Consider the following 25,784-nt stretch of genomic DNA (forward strand, 5'->3'; position numbering starts at 1 on the left):
TATGGATAGTTTATGTATTTAATACATTTTAATTCATCTCTTTTGTTAGCATATCAAACACTCTGCAATTATCGTAGCAAAGAAAGTGAAAATAAGTGCTAATAAACAATAATAGAGAAGAGAAAACCTTCCTCACCTCAATTTTAAAAGTCCAATTCACTTTGATCGAAATTAATAATATTTCTTTATACATACCACGTTTTAAAATAGATAATAGTAAATTTAACTTAACCATTTCCAATCACAGATCAAATATTAACTAACATTATTAGAAGCGAAAAGTGAAATTGTATCATTTATTAACCGATCTAAGATGATACGTTAAAAATTCCTGTTCTAAAAGGGTATTAATAATATCTTGTACAATCAAAAATTAACAGTACATTAAAGGAGCTAAAGGACTATGAGTTTCGGTTTCAGACCTTCAGTCTTATTGAGACCGTCGCCGTGTGCGAACGTGTCTTAACGCTTAACATGTTTCAGTTCTCGTGAATACTCGGGAAGGCACGCTTATGTTATCAGCTGTCTTTTCCATCTAGTGCTTCTAATAGCTTGTTTTCGTGCGTTAAATTGAAATTCGAATGTTTTTTTCGAATCCAATGAGGTTTCATGACGTTTATGTGAGTAAACATTTTTTGTACTTTTATTGCGTTTTCATACTATATTGATTACTAAAAAAATATTGTAACAATACGATCATTGATATAATTTACTATTTTTAATATGCTTTTTTGTATGATTTTGTATTGAAATATAAACGTAATATATTCCAATCTATGACAGAGTGACAGCTTTATTGAATATTATAGAATCTATAAATTTACGATACAAAGTGAAGCTTTCGAATTAATAAGCCTGAGCATAAAATATTTAAAGCCGCGCAAAATTTACGAGACAAGTGAAGTAAAAAGTTTAATATCTTTTTTGATAATAAAAAATTTACCTCACAGGCGGCGTTTGGGGTTGTATAGGGTAAAAGTTTTTATTGTTAAGACCCCAAGCTCCCGCGTTAAGTCGCTTAAGTTTCTTTTAATTAGAAGGTGGAATATTATTTACGTTATTTTAATGTATGTAAATATAGGGCACTATGAGAAGATTAACTACGGAGACTAGTTGAACTGTTAGATTGAATATGTAATTGTGAGTAAAGATAAGAATTTATATTTTTCTTCTTTAGCGGCGTTGAGCACTTTTTCTGTAATGGGTATAAAATCTTAAACTCGCGTCAGGACACGTGACCTGATCGAAAAAGCGTAAGACGGATGGATATCAAACATGCTCAACGTTAATAATCAAGTTTTCACTTCTGCCGGCACTCCCGGAGTGCAACCCGTCTTTTTTTTTCAATTCAAATTTCACGCTCTGAAATTGCATGAACTATGATGATATTGATGCATAAACTATGTATTAAAAGGAATTTGAAGTCTTATCGTTATAAAACGATTTCTTCCAGACAACTGTATGTATGAAGAAATATTATTACACGGAAGGAGAGATATAGAGAGGTAGAGCATAATAATGAAGAAGAAGAAATTAATTTTTGATAGTTATAATTATAATACATCAATTATTCGAATCGAAATGTTTTTGTTACTTCAAAACATTTATGATATTAATTATGTAAGTAGTTCTTGAAAAGTTAAAATAATATTGTCGAGCACCTACGATGTTTACTAATACCTAAAATTACTTACAAATAACTTCGACCTAGTCTAGATTTATAACTAGAATCTACAATTATTTTGACAAGGGTATGTTTATTTACTTATGTTGATTTACGTTTGGCTTGGTAAATAATACAAATATTAATTTAAATGTATGTTAATAGGAAAATGTATTTCTAGTTTATTGTGTTTTATTTATAGCTATGTGTATAATATTTTGATTGGGTTATATGGATTAGTGTTCTTGGAAATACTAGTTTACACGTATATGAGTATATTTTTGATTACTAACTTGCTGCTCTTATGAAGGTTTTCGGAGAAATGTTGTATAGTGGTAAAGATGTTTATTGAAACGTTGATACGTAAGAAGTTTTTTGCTAATATTTATGTTAATAGTGAATTTAGAAGATATCGAATTATGGGTGTACACATTGAGTTTTAAGAATTCATCTATTTGAAAAAAAAAATGCGTCTGGAATTTTATAAGTATTTTTACGTACTCAGCGTATGCAAAACTATAACCTCCTTTGAGCATAGTATACCAACAGTGGTACCCTGTATATTTCAATTTATTTATTTTTATTTTCTGTGCAACGTACTTGCATTATGTAGATAACTATGCCATTTGGACTAGCATATAAAAGTTTCGAAAACTCGGAATAAGTAATGAGAATAAGAAGAAAGAAGGAAGAATTTTTAAGGATTTTATTTGGAAACCTCTTAAATATTGTTGAAAGGAATTGTATGAGGTTTCATTTTGTTATTTATGTTTAATGCTAGCTGAAAGCGGAGTGAATATAATTCGTCTTATTCAATCCATATAACTAACTATAAAAAATATTTTGTCAATTTGTTATGTAGAATCCTTTGATAATGAAAGGCAATATGAAATTAGGGATTAAAAAGAGTAGATTATTTGATTATTTCGATTATAATATAGGGCGTAGTAGTATTCATTATATAGGGCGAAGCCGGGACAAAATTTAGCAAATAATCCTTATTTACAGACTACTAGCAATATCTATACATATAATAAATCTGTAGAAGGGTCAATTCTGTACATTGAAAATATTGAAAAAATAAATAGCAGGGGGTGTTACTGGATCGATACCAAACCCAAATATGTGATTAAAAAAATTTTTGTCTGTCTGTCTGTCTGTCTGTCTGTCTGTATGTGAAGGCATCACGTGAAAACTAGCGGTTCGATTTCGATGAAACTTGGTATAATTATACCTTATTATCCTGGGCGTAAAATAGGATACTTTTTATCCTGGAAAAATACGTAGAAAAAAAAATCTTAATTTTTCAGTTTTATCCATAGACGTTGTTCCGTAGAACCGCGAACACACGTTGCGTATTATTATAGGCCTAGCCGTATTTGGGAATTGGGTCCAATAGATATTTATAAGATGTTATTCTCAGAGGTACTCAAAATGGATAAATAAACCATCCACGCGAAGACCGACATCCGCGCGGACGGAGTCGCGGGCGGAAGCTAGTTGTCAATATTACACTAAAATTATAGGTACTTTACATCAAATATTAGTAAGTAATAACACGGATATTTGCCGTCGAATTCCTGCAGGTACAGTTGCAGCTCACATTAGTTTTTATTGAAATCGGTGACCATTACAGTTAGATACAAGTTTTTTTAATCGACTCCAATTCACAGGGACTGTAAAAGATTATTGCTTCGCTTGATAATGGTTTGTTTTCTATCAAAGTATGGATTAGTTAATCGTTTTTGTGTTATGGTAATAGGTGTTATATTTTCCTATGCTTGATTAGATACCTTTTTTATTTTTGAAGTGAAACTTCTTAATCGGGGTTGGAAAAAATTTAGTGTAACATTTTTTTCGTTACGCGTGACATTTTTCCGTTACGCGCCATCTTTTTCTTATCCCTACCACGCGTGATTCGACGTATTTCTGTAAAGTTGCATATAGTAATTATTTTTTGAAAAATAAGGTCACAAGAAGTTTCACTTCTTACGTGTGTACACGCAGACTTTTTTTTTCATTAAATAAAAGAACAGGAGAATCTACGTAATTTTTTTCGATTATTTTTTCGTGTATTTTAAGTATTTGTGCCAAAGGAATAGGTATGCCGGTTGAATTATATTGACGACGTTCTTTTTATTGAAGTGAAACTTCTTTATCGGGGTTGGACAAAAATTTAGTGTAACATTTTTGCGTTACGCTGTAGGCGTGACATTTTTGCGTTACGCGCCAACTTTTTCTTATCCCTAAGTTTCACTTCTTACGTGTGTACTCTAGTACACGCACACATTTTTTTTATATAAAAAATAAACGGCAAATTAAATAAATAACGTATTTAAATAAAATACCGAATTTAAACACGACAAAATACTCGTATTATGATGCTTCAACAGCTTTCAAAGTATAGTTAAATGAGTAAGTATTTGAGTTTGAGTTCGTGTTTAATTTTTAATAAACGGACATTTGACGGAGATAAAAGTTTTATGAATTATCCTTTTTGGGTCTGCATTTAAAACGATAATTTATTAAACTTTGTTATGGACTTGTTGTTTGTTTTTTCGTAAAATATGCATGCTTTTAATGATTACCTTTAAATCCGTGCAAGTGACATTTTTAATGGATACACCCTATATAATCCCTAATCCATACTAATATTATAAATGCGAAAGTTACTCTGTCTGTCTGTTACTCAATCACGCCTAAACTACTGAACCAATTTGCATGAAATTTGGTATGGAGATATTTTGATACCCGAGAAATGATATAGGCTACCTTTTATTGCGAAATATGTAGCACGGGCGAAGCCGGGGCGGACCGCTAGTATAATATATTTTTTACACGGAAAATGTAGGCAAATTTCCTGATGTCATCCATATCTACTAGAATGAATTTCATTTCACCCACGCATGCTGGTTAAACGTAATATTATATCCCCTTCAGCCATCAATAGGATTCTTAAAAAAATTAACTTACCGGCCGACAACCAAAAATGATTGTAATTGCATTACGCTTTTTTTTAGTTTGAAAAATAACAACTTCCCGCTTCTTTTTAATGTATTTTAACTCTTATGTGATTTTCAAGATCCTGGCCATGTGTGAAATAATATAAATCGATTGTCGCAATGTTATAAAAAATAATTAACTTAATTTTGCAGATGTCTGAAGGTTTTGATGAAGACGTGACTTAGACATGAAACTGTCTAATGATCGCTTTTTCGTCTTTACCAATTAAAATAGAAAGATTTAAGGCCTTCTATTAAAAGTTTTAAAATACTTTGCTAACTAAGCTAACTGCTAAAAACTTAAACCCTAATTGTTGAATATTGGAGTCACTTTCTCTTACAGAATTTCTTTTATCAGGAATTTACATAGATTTAAAATTTCCTCTATATATTTATATTATATATTAAATTGTATATCGTTGTAATGTTGTACAATTGGATTTACGCACATAATTAAAAGATAATGTGATATCACTTTAAAACCTCGGATACAAATTTATGAATATTATATATCTATTATTTATAAATTTATATTTATAAAGCATTTGAATGCTTTAAAACTAAAAATATCGAATTCAACGTTGGATACATTAATTATTTATCTAGCATCTAACGTTTACAGCTATATAAGCCTAATTACCACCATCTTAATATTATTGTTATTGGTTAATACTTCATCATCATAATAATATTAACAAAAAAAAAAGACGTGTGACTTCAAGCCACACCTCCGAGCCCGTCGGAGTGGGGAGTGTTAGGTTTTTTCGTTACGGAATTTCTCGGTTCAGTCCCCGTGCTCAAGGCCCGCGATAGAAGCTATGCAATAGCTTAAAACTGCCAAACATCGAAATTAACCGCTCAATTTAAAACAACTGTTCTAAAAGTGAATAACCATAAAACATTGTACACATTTGCTATGAACGCCCACATTTCACCCCAAAGTAATATTAAAATTTCAAGCCCCAAATGGCATTTTTGCTTAATTACCAGATGCACTTATCGCTCGTCGCTTTTTGATATGTTTTAAGGGACTTTGTATTAATTAAAGCTTTTGTAGGTAATTAAATGTGAACCACAATAATGATGGTTTTAAAAGTGTTTTAGGCTGGTTGCAGAGCTTGACCGACCATCAGTGCGTACGTCAGTCGCGCTTGTCATATGTATGGAAATTCATAAAACCGTTCATAGCTAGACCGACCATACGCACGCGTATTGTCATGCGCATTAGTGTCATAGTCATACAATTATTGTTAATGCGTATCGTCAGGACCGACGGTACGCACTGACGGTCGGTCAAGCAGCAGCAACAGCAATTGCAACCAGCCATTTATCTTTTAACTGCGGTGATGTATGTGTGATTTGGCTGTGTTTAAATTCGGTATTTTACTATGATTAATGCAATTTGTGAATAAAATCTAGGAGTATGGAGACTATTATGCTTTGATTCCTATATTAATAAATTAAAGCTTCAGTGCCACGATCACAAACAATTTAATTAAAAAAAATATTAAATGGGTATTTTTTTTATTTCACACGCTCTTCCCTATATAGTACATACTATTAATATAGTCAAACATACAAACATATATTATGGGAATACACTATTTCGCATCGTTAACATATTTTCAATTTACGTGTAAATTAAAGTTCGTATCGTATGACTTAAATTAAATAAAAAAGTCAACCAATTTTCCTTTACTAAGAAACTCGTTAAAGTACATTCGAAGCATAAATCAAACGTGAATTACATGAATAATAAATGTACTGAATTTATCTAAATTACCATTTCAGTATCAGACTTTGAGTTATTTAGGAAGTTTATTAATAAATGGACTGAAATAAAGGATTTATACAAACAAACTAAAGTTATAATATGATTTTTCATTTTTGTCTATTTTTGTCACATCAACAAAAGTATTTAAAATAATTGTAATTTGCAATTCTACTAAATTTGGTTTTCTATACGTAAATAATCACGGAATCATAACACACGTAACCTTACTCTATCAGCAAATATTTATACAACCAATATTTTTGATTGATTTGATATCAGGATTCAGGAATCCATATCTTTATTATGTAAGTATTCTTTCATTATTATTTAAGTAGCTTTTGTACTACACAGATGTGAAAATATAAAAAGAGACAAAACGATTGATAGATCTGAAAATAACAGTCGAGTGCTTTGGATTTCGCATTAATTTACTGCAGTGCAAAGTCAATCTTACTAACAATCTAGTGAAATGGAAAGAAATTCACAATCAATCTATTGTAGAATAAATAAATTTCTGTTGTCTGTTAAATTGCACTTTTAACAAAGCTGTTATGTCCGTATTTTTGTAAATAAATATGTAGTTTTAGAAATTAATGTAAGAATTAGTGAATTAATGAAGAAAATAAACTAATCCAAGCTTATTCAATCCCGCAAATTAATTCGATTTAAAATTTATAATTCACACACAAACGCGTAAAACACAAATTTCGCCACACAAACTAATTAAAAACGGCAAACAAATATTTACACGTAATGTTAATATAATGGAAACGCGAAAACGTTCAGAAATTTTCGTAAATCAAACTATGTTGAATGGGTTTTTAACATTGACGGGATTTGGATCAGTATAGTGTTATTGAAAGGTCTATCGAACGTCGATTAATCACAGTTTATATGTAAACAGCTTACAAAGGTATTCACCAGCTAATAAATGACTTTCATAGCGCTCTACTTTCAAAAGCATTGAAGTAAAGTCTTGTAAATTAATTCTAGTTAGACGACAGGTAAGGCTAATCACCTACTCGCCTGACCTCATACTAAATAATAAGTTGACGGTACCATTAAATAGAACTTTAAAAGCCTAACTTTGAATTACATGGTAGTTGGTACATTGTTTGCTCGCTCATGTCGTTAGCGTTTGTGAAAAATTGTACGTCTTTCGGTTAAGTGTATTTTTGTGATAGGTAATTATGTTAGTGCAGAATTATTCGGTAATTTCACCGCTGAAGGCACTCCGAGGCTTTTCATTATATAATAAAAAAAGTATTCTATTGTGCTTAAAATTATTTCTATTATAAATTTAAAACATGAAACTAGTAATAAATATAGTAAAGATTTAAAGTAAACGAACAGAGAGAGAAAGAGACTTAAATTTCAAATGACAAATCTAACGATAGCATGCATTGCGTTTCATCTTAAGTAGTTATTACCTTCATTAAAAAAGTATCTTTTTATACAATAAAAAAACCTTCAACTATGACATAATTAACGATTCATTACCCAAATGTCTATTAACGCAAAGCGGCAATCTCAAACATCGCTCATTCGGCGGAATCGTTAAATCGACACATCAATTTCCAAACCGCCAAATACAATCCGAAATACGTTTACTAATGAACCTATTGTGCTACGGTTTTTACACTGCAATTAACATCGATTCTCAATCGATGTGGTCTGTTTAATCATTCGCTACTGCACTCGGTGTGACTACTTGACATTTGATTTTGGCCTATCGATCAGCATCGATAATATTTGAAGTGACTCGATTTGTGGTGACGTATATCGATTTTATTTTGATGTTAATTGGCGGATAAATTATTATGGTTGCGTTATATCGTAATTGAGTACTCTGTGATATTTCATATTTGCCATTTATAGAATTGTGTGGTTTTATTTATTTTATACTGTGATAAAAATAATTTTAATGTTGGGTTTTGGGTTTTGTCTTTCGACACAAGTGATATATTTATTTATAAATACATTAATGTAAGAAACAATTAGTTATTTATTAAAAAAATAGTATTATAAATAAAAATAAGAAAGAGCTCAGTATAGTGTGTCGTGAGTTATAAAAAGTAATTGTAATAAAATCAACTATGACATATTGTCATATCCATCCCAAAATAAACTTTAACGACTGTTTTTAATTAAAACTTACAATGTAACAAAAGTTAGGATTAAATGTGTGGATGTGATATATTTAATTAGTCTTTATTACTTAGGGTAGTAGCATGTTTCGATACGACAATAATTTCTGTCCCTATGTATGGATGAAGTGACAGTTCTTTAGGTGCTATGAGAATAAAATTTCAAGGTCGCGTCATGACAATACCGTCACGGTATGGAGTAAGGCGATGATTTTGATATGTTTGAATCTTGCCAAAGAAGTTTCACTTCTGACACGTGTGTTCGGTATGCCCGCTCTTTTTTAACTCGTTAAGACGACGTAGGTGAAGCCGCGGGCAAGCCTTTTTAGATGTAAAAAGAACATTGTTAATTTGTTAGCATGTTAATGAAAACGTTTTTTCGTTTTTGTTTTTTAACTTTTATTTATGCATCCAAAGGACAAATTATAACTTCCACCAGATTGGTATGCATTAGCAACTAGCTGTTATCGTTTGAAATAATAAATTAACTACTCCAGAGTTCCAGACTGTTAGTGGTTTGAGAAAACTTGGTTGCATCTTCCATTTTAATTACGTTTCTGGAAACATCTCAGAAATCTAGCTCGTTATTTACCTTTGACATAATATACCGGGGTTGTTCTTATTTAAACGGGGTGCGTGTTTGAAACTATTAATCTATACTAATACTATAAAGAGGAAAGGTTTGTAATTATGTATGTATGTATGGTTTTCACGCATAAACTACTGGACCGATTTGGATGTAATTTGGCACAGACAATCTTTAGACCCTGAGAAAGAACAAAGGCTACCTTTTATTGCGAAATATGTACCACGGGCGAAGCCGGGGCGGACCGCTAGTTTTTTATATTACGATCAGGAATAAAGAGACTGTAATTATAATAGATAAATATTAGATGGAAATTATCTTCTAAGACGACAAGCTTGCTCAAACAAAAGTCTTGCAATTATTATTTTACTTGAAGAATAATCGTTATCTGCACTTACCATACTGGTGTAAAATTCTGTGACGTCACTATTGAATTCTCTCGTTAAATTCTGCTATTCTGTAGAATATAGATCATTATTGTACGTAATTCTTTTGTTAATTTTATTATGTTCAGAAATATCCTTAAATTATAGTCTAACAACATTTCTCAATAATTATTTCATTTCGATAATTTAACTATGTCAGCTCGTCATTACATATTCTTACGATATGTAGTGGGCGGAACTCATTATAACATGCCTTAAATAGGAAATTTCACGAAATCCATAACATCGCTTCGTTAATAACTCACGTACGGACTTTCTCGTACGTAGTTTCGGCATAGTATAAAGAGAGAAGTAGCCAAACTCCCGGCGTCTAGGAGCGCACGGTACCTAAACTCGCGAGGTGCAGCTGCAGGGTTGTCACTTGTCACATTCATACTTTAAATAATTGTATAAACAAACACCGACCGCTCACAGCAATGACGCGGTCTTCACGAGACCGGTCCCAGAGTATGAACCGAGCGGCGTTGTGTGTGTGCGTACATACAAATGACGCGATGTACCGTTGTTCGAAGATACCTTACTTCACCCTTTATACTATGGTATCGGTCCGAATTAATTAAGATCCATTTAATTACCCTATATTACCCCTCGCACGTCACTCCCATATTATTATTTCCCCAACTTGACATTTAAACACAGTGACGGAGCGAGAAAAAATTGTAACATCGGCCCAATTTCCAACTCTGTAATTAGAACTTTAGTTGTCAAGAAATATTGTATAATTTGTGGTTAATGATAATTATTATGTGGACTGACAAAGTTTTGTTACATAATTATCCACGAAATTATAGTTCGTGCAATTGTTTGTATCGAATTAATAACGCTGTGATATTTGTCGATAATGACGACTCATTTGAAATGAAAAATGGATGAACTAGAAATATTAATAATTAGTTAACATCTGTAGAAATTTCATGAAACACGCCATTTTTTTCAATAAATGTATAATATTATATTGCATGGGTTATAAGTTTTGCGCTAAAGGATTTCAATATTATATTGCTACTTGTCAAATATTCAACTGAACTTTGCGAACATTTTCTTTATACCAGTAACATAGGTTTTTACATTTCCAATAATAAAAAATAATTGTCACCCATATCAGCCGTTATACGATTTCATTTTAAGCCCTGATTGTAAAAATTGATCAATTTTGTAAAATGGACAAAATTTGGTAGGATCAAAGTATTTTACATTTATTTGGAATAGAACAAATAACAATAAATAACAATAAAACTGATACCCAATGACAATTTACCAATTGATTCTAGTTATCGCTAAAACCGCACATAAATATGCAGCAATGCATTCAGCAATGCATTTTTTGCAAAATGTAGATTCGTGTAAAAACTGTTTCCCCGCCTTATAAAAATATATCCCGGTTTTCCCATTTCAGTGCGGTAAAGATAACGCCTGTCGTCTAAATAAACAGTGGCAAAGTTAAAGCCGTATCGTGTGTGAAAAACCGGACATGTCCTACCGTTGGCAAGTTTTTATTGTTACTGCATGTTTAGTTTAAGAGCTGGTGTCACTATTCATGTGTGATGTTGTGTGTAGAATAGGGGATGTGAATAATAGAAACATAAAAAATAAAAATAGTTAATTATTTTAAGTATAATTAAATTATTAATGAATTTTAACAATTAACATTACCTAATGATTGATGCTTTAACTGTAGGTGGCTGTTAATGAAACTATTTTTGAATAGCTGTTGCCCGCAGCTTCACTTGCGTGTAAAAGATAAACAAACTTTTATTATGGGGGTAGAATTGATCAAAATCCTTTCTTAGCGGATACCTACGTCCTAACATCTAGCTGCATACCAAATTTCAGCCCGATCCGTCCAGGGTTTGGGCTGTGCGTTGATAGATCACTATGTCAGTCAATCACCTTTGAGTTTTATTATATTACTGGGTGGGGGGGGGGGCAAGTACCTCGCCTCGCGGCGGTGTTTTGAACAACTCCGGCTGAGTGGCCAGACGGCTGGAGCCTAGGGCGAATGAGTGAGGAACCTACGGACTATCCGAGCGTTGTTGTAGGTTAATGCTTTTGTTGTAAGGAGGTTGATATTGAAACTATTTTTGATGTTCTAAATAAATAATACGTATACCAGAGCTATAAATACTTTCAATTCAATATCGTACGGTATTCATAAGTTATTGTCTTACATACTATAAATATAGAACAATGAAGTCCATTCTCTATCACGGTACGTACGAGCGAAATGAAATTTGTACCGAAGATTGATCGACTTGACTATTAATATAATAACCACTTTTATAGTACACTAGCCTGCGGAGTCACTCGCGTGCTACTTGTATAAAAAGACTATGTGGTAATTTATACTATAATCTATCTGTAAATTGTTTTTATACAAATGTGATCAACGGTTTCTGCGCGAAAAATTAGCAAACCATCCTTTCATCCATCCATTCTTTAAAATTTGTGCGTTTATAATATTAATAGGTGACATAGATTTCATACATTTTATATGGGTAATGGGTATGAAGATTTTTCAAACGTTTTGGCGTTCGTAAAATATAATTATACGAGTATATTTTGTTAAAAATATTGTAACTCAACCAATTACTGCCTCTACACAACACTTTATTATGTGTCGCAGTTGGTTTATTATCCTTTTTGAGACTTATAGTCCCAAGTGTCGTATTTATTTGCGGACACGGTACAGCAAGTTGTAAGTTTATATGAAGTTTTGGCGTTACGAAGTTAATGAAATAGCACTATACAAAAATATAAGTAGAAGAAAAAGAAACAAGGCGACAATACATGTATAAAGACATCTGTATAATGTTTGCGTACAGAATTGCTCATTTGAGAGTATAAATTTGACTATTAAGGTTTATCTCAATTTTTTGAAAATTATGCCTGCCTGTTAATTATTATACCTGTCTCGTATTCTATAGTGCTACAAACATAATAAACTAACAGAAAACATAATAAACTAACAGAAAACACACCTGCTCATAAAAAAGTATAAAAAAAGCTAACCATAAAAAATGCAAAAATTCCCTCAGAACGCCGAAAACACCAAACACATCGGCCCCTGCACAAACAGGGTAGTTTATCTTTAAAAAACTCCATCATATTATCCCTGAGGAAATATTTGGTAAATGTGTCAAGCCGATCACTCAATGAAGCATTGTAGCCGCGTTGATAAAACATTGTCGGAATTTTTCCCTCAGCTCTTATTCTTTCCTTTTTGTAAGCTCTTTCCGAAACTTTACTGCACCCGTTACGTTGTTGACACGAAATTTTCCACACAAATTAATGTCTTTGTTGAGACGTATAATGGCGCGACGCCTTTACAAGCCTCGGCGAAATTTGTTTGAACTCCTTTTTTATAGAAGTCAATATACGAAGGAGCGCTGTGGAATTGTTAAAGAATGGCTTACAATAAATGAGTCTTGACGTTTTAATGCGTTGTTATATTTGTTTGTGAGTACTGTGGTTGGTACTTGGTAGAGGTGAGAAAGAACACGTTGATTTAATTCTTTGTGTGTATAATTTGAATGGTACAAACATGTATGTTTATTTCGTTAAATAAAAATCCTAGCTTACGCTTAAGTTTTGTACTTTTGTTAGCTTTAGCTACTATTAAGCATGCTGTGCTTTTGTTATACAGTTCATTTGAATAATTTTAGCAATTTTTGTGCAAATAAATATGATTGTGAATTGAGTAGCTTTAATTGTGTATAAAACAAGTGCGTTTGTGCGTGTTTCATTTTATAAATTCAATGTAAATTAAAGTCTTTCTTTTAAATGATAACAAGAGTTTATTATTCTTTGCACATTATTAAGTTCGCGTCAAATTAAAATAAAATTATGATGCCTTATAAATACTAATAAAATTTAACAAAATCTTTACGTGAAACTTTAAACATTATAATTAAGAAATTAGTTTGAAACAGAGGATATAATAAAAATCGTGTAATAAATAACCCGATATTATTTTGTACTTTAACAATGAAAACGTGTATAATAATAAAATTATTTAATTGCTGAGGGTTCATTACAGAGTTGAATGTTCTCGAAGTAGTTAACCCTTAGCTGGTATCGCCTTTTTTAGCAACACTACCGGTATCGTGGGTCAAATTCTACCCATACCAAACAATCTGTTGTAGAACGTAGATTTTTTATTATTTGTATAAAATATGGTTAGATAAGAAATAAAAAAATATTTTTTTACAAAATTAACTTTATTTAAATTTAGAATATGAAAAAAATATCATGTTTTACACGCATTTGTAAATAAACTTATTTTTTGGCACTTTTTGGTTAGTGTGAACTTAAAACATAAAAAAAAATAGAAATGTTAGAAAAACTTTAACTTAAATATATTTATGGCACTTCTCATATCTTTATTATAACAAAAAAATAAATTGCTTCTGAAATCAGCATAAAATAAAAAAATGACAACCAAAACCAAAATGACTTCTACCATCAACTATCATCCTCATCCTCTTCACTCTCATCTCTCGTATTTTCGTTCCTCGTACATTTTCTATTATTCTCGTATCTCCTCTTCGTTTTCACTGTCGTCAGATCTTACTCCAAATACACTGTCTTCTGAGCAACTAACAGATTAGGGATTGTCTCGATCGCTGATGATTTCGTCGTCACAAAGTTGGTTAACATTTGGTATTCTTTCATTTTTCAATTCCAAATCATCACTTAAGTCGTTCATCAACTCCTCGATTTGTCTGTCGTTCAAAAAACCCTCCAATGTAGAACAAATAAACAATGAAACAAAAAAAGTAAGTAATAACACTCAGTGAAAAAAGTTACTTATTTGGTGTCGTGGGTCAAACGTGACCCAGAAAGCTACTTACCTCCGCTCCTAAGATAGTCACAGTTCTGCACATCCACCCCCCGCTGCAGCTAGCGACGCACTGAGAATACTTAGAAGCGCACAGTCGTTGCATAAATATTTAAAGAATTATAACCGAAAATGTTCGCTTCTGGGTCAAATTTGACCCACGATACCTGCTAAGGGTTAATGAAGCCCAGGAGTTTATGACTAACTAGTCTCGTTAATTTATGGCCCCCTTGATAATATTATGAGGGCATTGAGAAAAATATAAGTTTCAAGTAGTACTTCAATTTAAGTTTACTTTGTAACAAAAGTAAGTTCGCGACTTTGTTTTTATTGCTATTGTTTTGTTCGACGAAACTATTTTATATTCTTAGATATTTTAAAATTATGTAGCAGGTATTGGTTATAGATGCCATAAATAAAAGCAAGTGTGATTATGAAAAATACTTATTTTTTAAACAATATCATTCCTTTAACGATTATAACGTTAACGTTAAATTTTACATATTTACGTAATATTATGTTCGTTGATGAGACTAAGAAGGAAAGCTTTGAGCAATTTCCGACTACCTGTCTCTTCTTTCCATACTATAAATATTCTAGGATCTTAATGTGATCTGTAATTCATGTGATATAACTTCTCTGGATGTGGATCCGATGCTCTCCTACTAAAGGCAAAGTTTATTTAATTAATTAGTAGGTATTACGGTACCCAATTTAAATGTATATTTGTTCGTTACTAGATTGATAATAATTAATCGAATGATTGCTCTAACGAGGCACTATTTTAAAAAAAATAAACGAATAATTCAGACACACATAACTGCCATCATTTACTTTACCTCAACGGCTCAAAAAAACAAAGAGCCACAATTCAAACAACAGTTATACGAAATGCGACGTCATAAAATATAACACAATATATCACGGGCATTACTGGGCATTACCCAGTCGTATCAAAGTAAAATTAAAGTTTATTCAAGCAGCGGTACTACGGTACAGTGGACTAATTAAGTAATTAAGCTTAATTGCCCATATGACAGGATGCTGGGGCGACAAAAGGTTGGATATAGCTGGGACTAGTTCAACATCTTTATTCGTTGCTAATTAACAGCTTAAGTATGTATGTTTGAAGTCCTTTAGTCACGGAGTAACGCAACGACTGTATCGAATTGGTTAATTCTTGATGTTGTTTTGAGGAGAAAATTTTAATTAATCGTTTTTTTTATTGTGTAGGACGTAGGTAATAGGGAAGCGCTTGACCACTATCTTAGATGTGGTCTAAGTAAGCGCTTCCCTAGAAGCAACCTTCGCTCTACGCTTGAAGACTCCCATATTGTACTCGAGATCATTCATCAATAATAAATAAGAATCATTGATATTTTAAGGCAAATATTTTTTTACAGACTAGAAAAAAGATATGTTTAAAAACATTTGAATGGTATAAAAAAATATCAAAATCATTTTACGGTATTTTTATGATCATTTAAACTTTACGTGGTTCACACTGCGGGCTATTCTACGATAATCGGGTCAACTCGTAGCATTATAAATGACATGAACGTAGGCTTTATTAAAAACAGATTAGTTTACCGTTATTGTTATTAAAAAAGTAGATCGATCATGATAAGTGAGTATAGATTTTATGCATGGTATTATATTATATTTGAGTTATTCAATGAATTAGGGCTTCAGTAAAAAAAAAAAAAATATATAAAAACGATTTCCCGCAAATACTTAATAGGACGTGTGGAAATTTTTGGTATACCTACCTAGTACCTACACTAAAATTTTGACAAACAAATTTATTTATCGCTTTTTCCATATTTAAGGAAAATGAAACTCGTCAATGATCTTTCCACGAGTTAATTAACGACCTTGGAACATCATCCAATAGAAACATTAGACCGCACTTTTGTCTGAACTCTTATAAAAAAGACGTAATAAAAACGTTGAATAACGATATCAGCAAAAGTTTCACATGGAAAGTTCACGAGGACACACGCTCATAATCTACATATTTTTACGAGTTTTCTTTCGAGAGAGGAGCATTTTAATAAATAATACCTCTCAGTTATGTTTACGTGCTCTGCTAAAAGGTACGTCGAGTTTTGTTTGTATCAATAATTCTATTGCAAATAATATATGGCTGTTGTGTAAGCGATGAAAAGCTATAGCTTCTATACAATACACATTTCGTAGATAAAGAGTAATATGAATGAGCATGCTATAAGTGGAATCTGTTGAAGATTTTTTCGTAGTTTTCTTGTTAGGCAATGTGTCCTAGTCTTGGCCAATTGTAAAACCGAATTCGATAACATAATACCGTTAAATATGTCAACAATCTTTAACTAGTGAATACGAAATCTTTCTAATTGTGCCTAATACCAAAACTTAAAAAATAGTTCTTTAAATTTGATGATGACAAGATTGCAGATGGTAAAAGAATATTCAAATAGTTTTCAGTTTTCGAATGCATTAAAGGCGCATATTTTTCTTTCATTAATTACCATTTAAATATTTATTTCTATAAAGAACTTCTTCCGACTTTATTTTATCAAACTCAAACTCAAACTCAAACATTCATTTATTCAATTAGACTACTATTTAGTAGCACTTTCGAATCGTCATTACATAAGTATTTTTAACATTTACCACCGATTCGGAAAGCAGTATCTATGGAGAAGAATCGGCAAGAAACTCCATAGTTGCTCTTTTAAAATCATGTCAATATTACATAATATGTAACTTATATCTAACTTATACATAATATATCATAATATGCAAAGAACTGTCCTGTGGTTTTTACGCGACAACCCTCCATGGGTCTTTATCGTCCATATATTCCTGAATACTGTAGTACGCTCTCTGAACTAGTACATTTTTTATATAAGTTTTAAATTTAGAACTACTAAACTCTTTAATATTGAGAGGAATTCTATTGTATAAGCGTATACCTTGACCCATAAATGAATTTTTAACTTTAGCTAATCGGAAAAATGGCATTTCAATTCTATTCCTGTTCCTTGTGCCATAATCGTGTCTATCTCCTACTCTTGTGTGTAAGTCGGCGTTTTTGTGAACATGCAAAATATTATTAAATATATACTGTGATGGTACAGTAAGGATACCAGTATTCTTAAAATGATCTCTTAGTGAATCCCGAGCACGTAAATTATATATAGAGCGAATGGCTCTTTTCTGTAAGATAAATATAGTTTCTATATCTGCAGCCCTGCCCCACAGTAAAATTCCATAGGACATAATGCTATGAAAGTAGCTGAAATAAACCAGTCTAGCCGTATCTTCATCGGTGAGTTGCCTTATTTTTCGGACTGCATATGCAGCTGAACTGAGCTTACCTGCAGCGGTGTTGACATGGGCTCCCCACTGTAGTTTCTCGTCCAATGTTAACCCTAGAAATACAGTAGACTCAGTAGGATGCAATACCTCCCCGTTCAAGGTAATATCTCTGTTCAACTTTTTTACGTTAGGAAGTAAAAATTCAACACAAGTGGTTTTTTTGGCATTTAATAATAAATTATCGTTTTGTTATTCCACGCTTGTTTGTTAAAAGCTATCAAATAAATAAATATAGGTGCTAAAATGGTTTGAGTTCTCCTCCTTTCCTTACCTTTTATGAAAAATGAAATACTCTATACGGGTATTAAAAATGAATAAGTTACCCGCATTTGACGTTCGCCCCGGTTTTCAAGCAACTACACTGTAAGTTTAATATGTTGTTGTCAAGAGGCTGTAATATATTATCAAGAAATGCACCTGATGCCAAGTACTTACCCAGTACATTGTTAATACTGCAGTATAAATTTGAACGAGAATTAATTTCGATTATTACTCTGTGCCTCGTTAAAATTTCGGACAATGAGTATTTAGGATTGTGTTTCCATTTCATTTTTCGAGAATATTCTGCGTTGTGATGGTATTAAAATTTATATTGTACTGTAGTTTTTTTAACTGCGTTTTATTTCATACTAGCTTACCGCCCGCAGCTTCGCCCGCTTTGTCTCAAATCTAATAAATTATATTCTAAAACCTTCCTATTGAATGATGAATCACTCTATCTATAAAAAAACACATCAAAATCCGTTGCGTAGTTTTAAAGATTTAAGCATACAAAGGGACATAGGGACAGAGAAAGCGACTTTGTTTTATACTATGTAGTGATTATTGTGGTTTTTTTAACCGCATTTAAATAAAAATAAATAATATGTTGTTGGCAGGTTGTTCTCCTAAAAGTACAAGTACGAATTTGGATTCATGTTTTAATAGTTTAAAGACTATAGAGTTGCCATGCTTCTATTTAATGCCTATGTGCGTAGCAAACTGGAGTATGGTGCTTATGATCTGGGACCCATATGAAACGAAATACTCCTTAATGATCGAGAGGGTACAACGTAAATTTGCGCGATGTATATACAAACGTCGCTACGGATATTACCCACATCTTTATCCATCGATGTACGTATTGGGTATGGTGGGTTTGAATACTTTGGCACTCAGGAGAAAGATTCTGTTGGTGGTGCATTATTACTTGATAATGCACAACAAAATTGATAACCGCGATGTTCTGGAGCGAATGATTCTCGGCCTACCAAGGGGTGGTGGGGACGGCGCGCTTACCGCGCGGCGGCCGCACCGCCTCTTTGCACAGCCGCTCACGCGAACGCACCGCGCTAGGAACGCGCCCACCGCGCGAGCGCGAAAGTTGCTCGGAGACTTGCTTGCCCAGTACCAACATCTTGACTTCTTCACTGACAGTATGACTGTATTTATTCGGTACGCCATTTATTATCTGGATAGCAATTTTTAATTAAATTGAGTAACTTTCTAATCTGTCTGATTTCTTCTGTTTCTGTAAATTTCCATTGTATTGTGTCCTATTATATCTGTATATATTATTATTATTTGTATTGTCATAATGTTAAATTAATTGCAGTTAGATATAAGTATTTTTCTTTTGTATTTTGACTTGTATATTTTGACTTGAATTGTGTTAATAATGATTAAATTGTACTGTATAGCATAGTGGTGCTTTGGCGTGACTGTAAGCCACTATGTTCTTGAAATAAATAAATAAATAAATAAATAAATGAGCAAACTGCTAACATATTATTTTAGGACAGGGTTAAAATATCGTATAATTATCGCGTTATTATTTTCCATAACTTCGATATTTATATTCACCTCAATTATTTTGTAAACATAATATTTCTATATTATTGAGATTTGTAAGTTAAAAATGTCTTTATACTTCCCACATCATCATTATAGGCCACAATTGCAAAGATTTAACGATTGTTAGTGATAAAATATTAATGTACCTATAAAAAATTGAAAATTAATGAACCTATGCATAATACTCAAGCATCTCTTACATTATGTACCTAAATCATATAATACTAAAAAAAAATGTGGGATCTCTTCCACAACATAATAGGATTGTCTCGAAATATTATATATAACTTACATCTCCGCTACTATGAGCAATGAGCTATGAGCATAATAATATTAAGAACTCAACAGCATCGAAATAAAAGTGCATGTAAGACATTATCTTTATAATATATTCATGTATGTAAATAGAGTACGTGCGAAGGATTCAAAATACATTTTATTTATTGCCAATACAAGTTAAACGACGCGAACGTTCAGTAAATTTTTTAAAAGAAAGCAAATTTGTAGATAGCGTAAATGAGCAAAAAAATATTGTAATAACTTTATTAATGTGGGATAGAATTCTAAAATTCTTATACCATTTTTGTATCGAAAATTTATTGTTTGAAAAGCAACTATTAATTAGATACTTTGTGTACTTGGTTTTGGTATTTATTTATTTAGAGAATAGAGGTAGAATAAGGAGGCTGTGAAGAATATTTTTTAGTCTTAAACGTATATTAAAATACTTACAGCGATTTCTGTCAAATTTCAGTAGATTACAATTTTTGCCCAAGTCTGATAAATTGCAAAATAAATAATATGATATTTTACTCCAAAAAGAAAAAAAAAACTACTTAAATTATAATATCTTATTGTGAGAACGAGATACATATTGAATTACTTCATTTTAACTTCGATAACAATATGTGATAATACAAAATAGAAAAACGAAATCTCAATATTTTTTCTTTGTTACAGATAAAGGGGCTTCGATGTGAAAGGCAGTAAAATGGGCTTAAAGTATCTGATCCTAATGATTGCTTTTGCAACAGTCGAAATAAATCTAACTGAGAGTCGGCAAAATGATAAACGAAGATGGAAATCGGAGAAGTCGCCTTACTCACATTACGTAAACATTTGTGATATACAAGACAGAGTGTCGAAAGTACATTGTTACTGCGAAAGCATAAAAATCAAGACAGCAACCAAAGCGGATTGTTGGGTTTTCAACGGCGGAATAGCCGAAGACGATCCGTTTTGGTCCAACTTTTATTCACAACCAAAAATCGAAAGGCTAACATTTAACGTAAGAGCTGACGGCGGGCTTACATTCATCCCTGCAAAAGTAATCGTTCGGCTCGACCACTTGCAGTTCCTAAACATTCAATACGCCAATATCTATAGCATACCTTCGTTTGCATTCACCAACTCGACCACGTTACGTGAAATAACGCTGCCCAAGAATAAAATTGTTAAACTAGAAAAAATGGCTTTCGCCCATTTGATAATGCTAGTCAATGTTAGTCTCGTAGAGAACCAAATTATCGAAATTGCGAAAGACGTATTCTATTTCTTACCCAATTTACAAAGATTGTATCTAGCGAAGAACACAATAGAACTGTTACACGACGGTTGTTTTAAACATTTGAACAATTTGATAAAATTGGATTTGTATAATAATTTGTTGACTGTGGTGGTGCGAGAGAATTTCCAAGGATTATCAAATTTAATTACTCTCGATATGCGGAACAATAAATTGAATATGATCGGGGACCTGGCTTTTGCGGAACTTTGGAGCCTTCAAGAACTTTACCTAGATGGCAACGAAATAAAATTTATTTCGGAAAGAGGTTTCGGCGGATTGACTCAGCTTAAGAAACTTTCTTTAGCCGATAATAAGTTGGGAATGTTGGATGATGGAGTGTTCGACGATATACAAAAGTTGAATGTCTTGGATCTGAGGAACAATAACTTGGAAACATTGAAACAAGAGACGTTGAGAAGTGTTATTGATAATATGAAATCGAATTACGCGTTAATCTCTCTTGACGGTGAGTTTTATGTTTTATCGTTTGTTTCGTATTTTGTACGTGATAAATGGAATTAATGTTTTAGATTTATGTTTTGTTATTTATTAATTTGATGATTATTTTGTATCTTGGTTCTTGATTTTATAACTATCAACATGGAACATGAGATTTTAACAGATTATTCAGTCTAAAACTAGACGTTAGACGGTTAGTCTAGACGCTGCTTTATTCTGCTTCGCTACATACAGATAATATTATAACTATACAATTAAGTGGACAGCTTATTTTATTATAATACACCATGTTTTTTAAACGTCTGCTATGTAAATATGGTGGGGAAAACACTTTTTAACAAATACGCGAGGAATATTTTAAAGAAATATTTTAATGAATGAATAAATGTATGAATATTTTCGTGTTTTACACAAAAATGCTTGTTTGTGGACGCTGTTTCTATTTCAGTTGTAGTGTGTGACTTTTGATATTTATTTTATATAATCACCGTATAGATAGAATAAATACTGAGTCAAAAGGATTCAATTTTAGAAGCTTCTGCTTACGTCTTGCAATATAATTTCTCTGCCCCCCTAGACAAGTGGCTTTCTATTAGCGTAACGTTTGATAGAATAGATTATGAATGTATGAGATTGACATAAGCTGTAGATAATTTGATAGAATAGATTATGAATGTATGAGATTGACATAAGCTGTAGATAATTATCTACAGCTTATGTCAATCTCATACATTCATAATCTATTCTATCAAACGTTACGCTAAGCGCAAGCCACTTGTCTAACCCCTCTGTTTATATTAATAAAGCGAGTCGGATATGACATTGTCAGCCAACTGTTGGCCCATATTTTATGAACAGAATTAATGTAATGAATCTGTAGAATAACAATCACAGTTTTAATTAAACCTAGGATATTTTCTTTGTATTTCTAGACATGACTGTCTCCTTAGTTCATTTCCCGTTGGAATCTCACCTGTATATCAGTAAAGATATCAATTAAAAGTTTTCTAACAACTTTTCCAATTAACCAACTATTTTATGCGTTCCTCAAGGCATTGAGGCGTTTCGAAATCTTGCGTTTAATTATGTCAAAAGTTAGTCATCGTCAAGTTCATATAACTTCTGTTCACGACGCACGGTGATATGAAATGTTCCTCATTACCTTAAATGTACCTCGGATTAATTACATATGCTAAAACGTAAAATATAAACATAATATTATAGAAATTAGACGATTTTTTGAATGAATAAGGTGTAATATTGGAGTGTTTCTATGATATACCTCTATACATTAAATAAGAACTGTTAATTTGTTATATTGTGTTATCTTTTGAGCATACAAAATACCTATAAGGTATTTTTTGTTATTATGAGACAAAATAACACAGCTACAAAATTATGGCAAATATTTTGATAGAAATATTATGGAGTAGTAAAAATAATAAAGAAATATTTTCCTTGTTAGACATTCATTATTTATTTAGTAATTCTTAACATCAAAACAATGACAAAAATTCTTATTAAAAGATCAAAAAGATAAAATACCGAGTCCAAATTAGTAGCGCGTTCGTTCATACAAAGAGCGTCAAGATTTCAATAAAGATGTCTTTGTTTCAAGTCCATTCTAAGCTTATTTCCATTATCAAGGATTTATAAAAACAATTATTTACACTTTCATGTTTTCGAAGCGCAAAAAGATGTTTTATTTCATAACATATTCCGTCCTTCATTTATGAAATGACGCGGGATTGCCTCAAGCGGCACATCATGTCAAGAGGTCGTGTTCAAATATTTTTTTCCTGCAAATAGTTTATTATTCCTGTTCCACTCAATTTTTAAATGTTCTTAAAGTACAATTTGTAAAAGTTTGCAGTGATTGTATGGATGTACAAATGTGAAAAACGCAGTGGTGTTATTCTATGAATACTATTGTATGGGGACACGGGCGGTGTTACCCGCATTGCTCCCGCTCCTGTTCCTTCCTCGATAAATGGGCTATCTAACACCGACATAATTTTTCAAATTGGACCAGTAGTTCCTGAAATTAGCGCGTTCAAACAAACAAACTCTTCAGCTTTATAATATTATAGTATAGGTTCGAATTCGTACGAGGTATGATCTTTAATATTAAGAATTCGTTAGAAAAAATCAGCACGAGTAGAAGCAATTTGAATATACCCCAATGAAATAGATAAAAGTGAAATCCTTTGTTCTATAAAGCATCATAATATGGGGAATTTCATATCATATTTCTTAACGCATAAGTTTGTGATTTTTTGGTAAGATGTATCTTATAAGTACAATTTTGTAATTATACACTTTTGTATATATCTTAAATGTCTCTACATGTAAAGTAAACGAATGCACCACTTCTATATATCACGGGGACACTTTAATGTGGTGTACGGAGCCAAGAACTAGATGTGTGAGCCACAGTTGGGCTTCATATAATATAATGTATTGCAATATGCAATTGTATGCAAGTAGTCTGCTGGTAATTTTTAACCGACTTCAAAAAGAGGAGGTTCTCAAGTCGACCGGTATATTTTTTATATAGATTTTTTATACGGTACACCCGTACTATAATAATTGGGGAGACGAGATTATATTATGTAGATTTTTATTTTGAACATTCCATAGAATAACATTTCAAATAACTTTTTATACAATTTTAGATCTTATCTAGCCATTTCGTTTTAATATCTGCAGATTCGGCTATATTATCTATAGAAGACTATCGATCTTATTTAAATAAAATATTAATCTTAAACAGTAATATTTAATCAATATAAAATTTAAGAGAACATTATTCCAATCAAAATAGAAAGAGTATTAAACTTCTTGTAAAGTAATATACCTTATTTACACTTTATTATATTTTCTTTTGATTTAAAATTCTGGCAAGAAAACTTGTAACTATATTTCGTGGTTTGAATGACCTGTTTTTAGATTAAAAATAAAATTGGAGAGAAATTATATCTCTAAATATTGCAATACTACAAAATCAGATGAATATTTTTTCATTAAAAGTAATTTTTTCGATGTAAATAATATCTTATTTCTTAGTAATATTTGTATTTTTCTACAGGTAATAAGCTCACATGCGACTGCCGACTGGCCTGGCTCCACAAACTACGAGAAGAAACCCGAAGCAAACGGATAAAGGTCTCTCTCACACGCCTCAACTGCATCATGGACAACAAGCTAAAAACCAACATGATCAACATAAAAGTACAACAGAAAACAGAAACACCAAATAAAATCAATAATTTACAAATGACTCAAAAGAACGATAGAAGTTACGATGAAATTGACGACCTTGATGATTACGACGACACACTACAAGATCAAGAGACGGATTTAGATACCAGTAAAATAGAATACCGTAGGAAACTTCTAGAAATACCAAAAGATATGCTACCCTGTCCCAGTAAACTCCTTTCAGAGGCTTCCTACTCTCCACCCACACAAGACGAAGTCAAATACTACAAAACATCAGGCAGCGAAACACACAAATCTCTTGCAAGAATATTAATTTTGTGTATATTGATCAAAATACTGTAACGAATTAAGTTTGCACGTTGTAATGCTAATTTTGTGAAATTACGGTTAGTTTTAGTGTAAATAGCTAATGTAAAACTTAAATATTCTAAAATGTGGAGGTAGTATATAAAATTGCTTTCGTTGATAACATCTGCTTGGAGTTAAAAGTTAAAAGTAAAGGTACGTTGGGAGCGTAATCAGTTTAGTAAGAAACGTCTTTAATAAAGGTATCGCCTCTGGATATAGAGTTTATAAGAATTAGCAATTGTGGAGTTAGAGGTAGCGCGCACGAGCAACTTTGTCTCCGCAACTATTTTGTCTCCGCAACTATTCTGTCTCTCCCACCCATGGGCTAGTATGACGGTGCGCGTACGGTAGATTGATGGGAGAGACAAAATAGTTGCGGAGACAAAGTTGCTCGTGCGCGCTGGCTCTTACAAGACCAGGTCTGTATATTGTGCTGGCTGTGCCGCATGTGTCATGTGTTATTCTTATTTATAACGTATATTACTGTATCATCAGTTTTTTCTTTAAAGAGTTACAAACGTCTCACAATCTTTCACAATA

The 25,784-nt window shown here is 32.0% G+C and overlaps 1 protein-coding gene across 1 annotated transcript; it reads left to right on the plus strand.

The window, feature by feature from the left end:
* Positions 1-446: 446 nt before the first annotated feature.
* Positions 447-25,488, plus strand: LOC123697433 (connectin-like). The gene is made up of 3 exons (XM_045643951.1): positions 447-620; positions 20,609-21,681; positions 24,763-25,488. Exons 2-3 carry the CDS (start codon positions 20,640-20,642, stop codon positions 25,236-25,238), a joined length of 1,518 nt encoding a protein of 505 aa, XP_045499907.1. The 5' UTR covers positions 447-620; positions 20,609-20,639; the 3' UTR covers positions 25,239-25,488.
* Positions 25,489-25,784: the final 296 nt, after the last annotated feature.

This window comes from Colias croceus, chromosome 14 (genome assembly GCF_905220415.1).
Source record: "Colias croceus chromosome 14, ilColCroc2.1".
Lineage (NCBI taxonomy): Eukaryota > Metazoa > Arthropoda > Insecta > Lepidoptera > Pieridae > Colias > Colias croceus.